This window comes from Lampris incognitus, chromosome 20 (assembly GCF_029633865.1).
Source record: "Lampris incognitus isolate fLamInc1 chromosome 20, fLamInc1.hap2, whole genome shotgun sequence".
Lineage (NCBI taxonomy): Eukaryota > Metazoa > Chordata > Actinopteri > Lampriformes > Lampridae > Lampris > Lampris incognitus.
In genome coordinates, this window is record NC_079230.1 from 12,747,466 (window position 1) to 12,752,547 (window position 5,082).

A 5,082-nucleotide genomic window follows, 5' to 3' on the forward strand; every position below is an offset into this window, starting at 1 on the left:
TGTGCTCAGTTAGGATATAGATGTAGCAATAGCGCCACCTAGTGCCGCCACTAAGCTGGAGAGGGTGTTGAGATTTGCAGTGGCTGACAGAAGAGTGTTGACGTCTTTAAGTTGCTTGTTTACTGGCTAGTATAACAGTACTTGAGACAACCTTCCTCTTGCATTGAAAGTAAGTTAAACCAGGTCCTGATATGAATTATACAAGTAGGAAGAACACAGGCTAGAGGCTTTCAGATGAGTAACCATGTTCATCATCATGCTAACGCTTCAGTTACAGCTAGTGGTGAAGAATCACATGCAAACAAATGTGCTAGACACCTTCTGTGGCTACCGTACTCTAAAACAACAGCTAATCAATGGATGTCCACCCCTCATCCTTCAGGTGGATCCGAGGGGAATCCAGGGAAGTCCATCTGCCACATGCGACAGTTTCACTCTCACCATAACCTCCTCTGCCTGGCCCAGCCGTTCTCGTCCACCTCCAGGCCTCAGGCCCACGACCCCGACCGCGACGCCCAGGAGCGGAGGGGTCCCCTGAGCCCCAGTGTCGGCTGCTCGCTGGGGAGCGGGAGTTACTCCGGCCCGGGCGGCGGGGTCGGGGAGAGCAACATCTGGGTGAGGCAGACGCCCCAGGAAGACAGCAAGCCGGCGCCCACCAGTACCAGTAACTTCTGGGATTTCTTTACCGGGAAAGGGTCGGGCTCGGAGACGATGGTATGACGAAAGCACGTGGACACAGAGGATGCAAAGATGAGGAGGATGACAAGGACGTGTGTGTGTGTTTATGTCTTCCTGTCTGTGTCTCTTTGCATGCCTGTGCGAGTGCTCAAACCTTCGTGTTTTGACCTTGTGTGTGTGTGTCTTACCATCTCTCTTTGCATGCTTGTGTGAGTACTCACAAACCTTTGTGTGTGTGTGTGTGTGTGTGTGTGTGTGTGTGTGTGTGTGTGTGAAAGAAAGAAAGAAAGAAAGAGAAAGAGCGAGAGAGAGGGAGTTGTTGCTGTAACAGAAGGGGGCAGGATGTGGAGCCAGCGGAGGAAGAGGAAACATGTTGATAGGTTACTGACAACCTTTCCCTTTAAAAAAAAATGCTTTAAGAATTCATGTAGGAAAATATTGGAGACCTATTTCTAATATTGGACAATGTATAAACTGCAACCGATGAAGACAAGAAGTGACTCAAGATACTTGTTGTTTTTTAGCAGTAGACATTTTTTATCAGTGAAGGACGCAAGAGTCGGAAATTGACTGCGAGATGGACAGTTAATACAGGGATAGTGATGAATTTATGTACATACTGTATATTCACGCTGTATTCATAACTTTACTCACACACACACAGACACACCGTGGCATTACTACCTAGCACTCTATATATAATTGTACCGTCATGGGCGCCACTAGTTCGATATCTACAGTGTGCTGCTACGGCAGGCTATCCCTTTGTGTGTGGCTGCTTTTCGTGTTCTGATCATTTTCTGAGCCCAGTTCAAACCCAACCTTCTGATGGCATTCGATGGTTTGGAGGCACAGCACCGTCCACCGAGAGGTCTGGCCTGAGGCAGACGGTTCAGCACGTGTGCCGAGTCTGCAGACGCGTCCCTCACGTGGAAACTGACTGATCTGAGTTCAGTCTTCAGTCCAGCAGTACAGTCACTGTATGCTTCCATCAAATAGAGTGAATTAATGCATTATATAGCTAGCTAGGTCCATTACGCCTGCAGTCTGAACACTGTCCCAAGCAAGGATCGGGTGTAAGGCAGGACGACCTGACCAGGAAGCCTGTGGGAGCAGCGTGACGACGCTGCGCTGGTGCAACGCAACCAAAGCCCGATGCTAACCGACGCAACCAAAGCCCGATGCTAACCGACGCCTGGGGTAATTGGTCGGATACAATTGGGGAGAACAAGGTGGGGGGGGGGTCCCCAAAAAACCCAGATGTGTCTCACCAGCCACCGAATTGTATATTTGGGGGTGGTTTGGTGTAGTAAATCAAGCACACATTTTCTGAATTTTTATTTCTGATTTTCTCCCAATTTAGTGGCCAATCGATCCCTATTTTAGTTCAAACACCCACCCTCGTACTGCATGCGTTCGCCAACTGCATCTCTCCGGCCGGCAGTCTCGAAGGAGACGCCTAATCACTTTCGTGACAAGGTGAATCCAGGCCGAACCACTGCTTTTCCCCCCACACACACAGAGACGCATCCATGTGACGAACACAAGCCGACTCCGTCCCCCTCCCGAAGACAGCGCTGCTAATTATTGCTGCTTCATCGAGTCCGGCCATAGTCGGATCTGACAATATATATATATATATACACACACACACACACACACATACACACACACATATATATATATGTATATATATATATCGTCGCCTTCTTATATATATATATATATCATTGCCTTCTTAAAATAATGGCCTAAGTCATATTTTGAAGTTTTTCCAAAAAAACAGAATAAACTTGTCATACAAATAACGCTGTAATTGACAGACAGCGGTATTTGTATGTCAATAGTCATATATTGTCATAACCTTTTCGTGTGAAATGATTAAGAAATATCATATATTCTATATGTTTCAGTTTATTCTGTTTTTTGAAAAACTTGACAATATGACTTTGGCCGTTATTTTAAGAAGGTGACGATATATATATATATATACTGTACTCTGTTTGCACCCAATTGGATCCCACGTGAAACCAGCCGCATCACGTCAAAGTGCTATTTCCTTTGCAAGTATCAAATCTTACGTAAAATTTAGTCACCAACCAAGTGATGGACGCATCGTTGTTTTTTATTTGTTTTTTGCAGGCTGCCTAAATATACAAGCATGCGCCCACACAGCATTTAAAAGGGTTAAGCAGCTGAGCTGCATGACAAGCAGGCGGACGCAGTGTTTCTACGACTGTAAAATACTTCACGTGTTATCGTAAACTTTCCTTTCTTATTTTACAATGTTTCTGTGAGTTTGTGATCTTCCGGTGCGTGTATAGAAGGGAACAGTTGGGCTGCTGCTGTTGCTGCCGCTGTGTTTTACAGCAGCAGCAGCAGCAGGTTTGGTGGAACTACTCCAGGACCATTAACACCACGTTGCAATTTGCTTCTTTTTTTTTCTTTTTTTTTTACTCGTAAAAGCTTCCAGCAGATTTCATGCAGTTAACCAATTTATTTTTTTACTTGCTTCCTTCAATTTTCTTTTTTTTTTCTTCTTCTCCCCAATTGCACCCGGCCAATTACTCCACTCTTCCAAACCGCCCCAGTACCTGCCCCACCCCTTCTTTCCACCCAGCGAGCTTTCCGGGCTACCACATGTCTCGGAGTCACCAGCCGCTTCTTTTCACCTGACAGTGAGGAGTTTCACCAGAGGCACGTAGCGCGTGGGAGGACCACGCTATTCCCCCAGCCCCGATCAGGCGCCCTGACCAACCGACCAGCGGAGGCGCTAGTGCAGTGACCAGGACATACACCCACATCCGGCTTCTCACCCGCAGACACGGCCAATGGTGTCTGTAGGGACGCCCGACCAAGCCGGAGGTAACACGGGGATTCGAACCGGCGAGCCCCGTGTTGGTAGGTAACAGAATAGACCGCTACGCTACGCTACCCAGACGCCCCTACTTTCTTCCTTTTTTTCTTCTCGGATGTGTCCCCTTGTACACTTGTAGCACTCAGTATACAGACATGTCAAAACGAAACTTCGAAGGGAACTCGAACAGTCTACCGAACCGAACCCACACCAGGTCTGTTACAAGCTGTCAGTCACTGTTTCATTGACATGTTATTCATACCAACTGGGACCGCTAGAGGCGAATATCCATCACATCAAGGCACTTTCCAAGTGTTGTGCTCTCTGTAACTAAGTTTTTAAAAGTGGTATATAAATGAGATTTTGCTTGCTTTTCATCAGAAGGGGTCACCGTTCACGCCATCGCCTCATGGACCTCCTCACGACACCAAACTGTTAAGGTGTTGTGTATCAGCAGATGCACCGGTTTTGAGCAGACGTTGGTATAAGACGTAGACCATTACAATATCACCTGTGGAAGAGAATCCTCCATATATGGTTTCTCCATTTTAGTGTCTTGTGACTTATTATGCAATGTAGTTTCTGTATGTTGGGTTTTCCGACCTTTTTTACAATGCACGTCCATGGGGCACCTACTGTTCTGTCAGAGATTTGACCACACACCGTTATATTCCTGTGCACGCTGTGATTTTATTGTATTGCTTCATCACCAATACAAAAGTTGTACCCCACATTATCTTTTCCTCGTCTCTCCAGTTTATGAACGTTTACTTTGGAACTCGTACCGGCGAAATCATCTCTGGGCCTTTGCCTATAATTCTGAAAACTTTTCCAAATCGCTGACTGATCATAAATCCATCACCCAGATGTGCAGACTGGCTAGGCCTGCGGTGAAATGTGCTTTTCTGCAGAATGCACCGCGTTTCTGCTGAGGATTAAACGTTTAAATGTCATTGTGTCACTGCTTGTTGAATCCAGTAGCAGAGGAAAAGGGGCTGCAGGGAGGAACCGTGACGGCCCGACGCCTCGGGTTTAATACAACGCTGAGCTGAGCTGGGTCAGCTTCGGTCAAAACAGTCCCTGATGAAGACCTGCCCATCCATCCATCTATTATCCAAACCGCTTATCCTGCTCTCAGGGTCACGGGGATGCTGGAGCCTATCCCAGCAGTCATTGGGCGGCAGGCGGGGAGACACCCTGGACAGGCCGCCAGACCATCACAGGGCCGACACACGCACACCTAGGGACAATATAGTACGGCCAGTTCACCTGACCTACATGTCTTTGGACTATGGGAGGGAACCGGAGCACCCGGAGGAAACCCACACAGACACGGGGAGAACATGCAAACTCCACACAGAGGACAACCCCCCCCCCCAAGGTTGGACTACCCCGGGGCTCGAACCCAGGACCTTCTTGCTGTGAGGCGACCGCTCTAACCACTGCGCCACCTCAGATGATCTTAGCGTTAACATATCTCTCAGCAGTAACAATTCATGACAAAACTGTCCCAGACCCAAAAGCGATTCAGTCGTCGATTTGCAGGG

The 5,082-nt window shown here is 47.6% G+C and overlaps 1 protein-coding gene across 2 annotated transcripts in view; it reads left to right on the top strand.

The window, feature by feature from the left end:
- The window catches only part of arhgap36 (Rho GTPase activating protein 36), a 70,887-nt gene extending 66,135 nt beyond the window's left edge, over nt 1–4,752 (top strand). The window contains exon 12 of one of the 2 annotated variants that reach the window (XM_056300142.1): nt 3,270–4,752. In XM_056300142.1, coding sequence (XP_056156117.1) covers nt 3,270–3,463 — 194 coding nt within the window. In that variant the 3' untranslated portion in view covers nt 3,464–4,752. Of the gene's footprint in view, nt 1–382; nt 943–3,269 lie in introns of those variants that run through there. The other variant, XM_056300141.1, reaches the window with a different exon arrangement.
- Nucleotides 4,753–5,082: the final 330 nt, after the last annotated feature.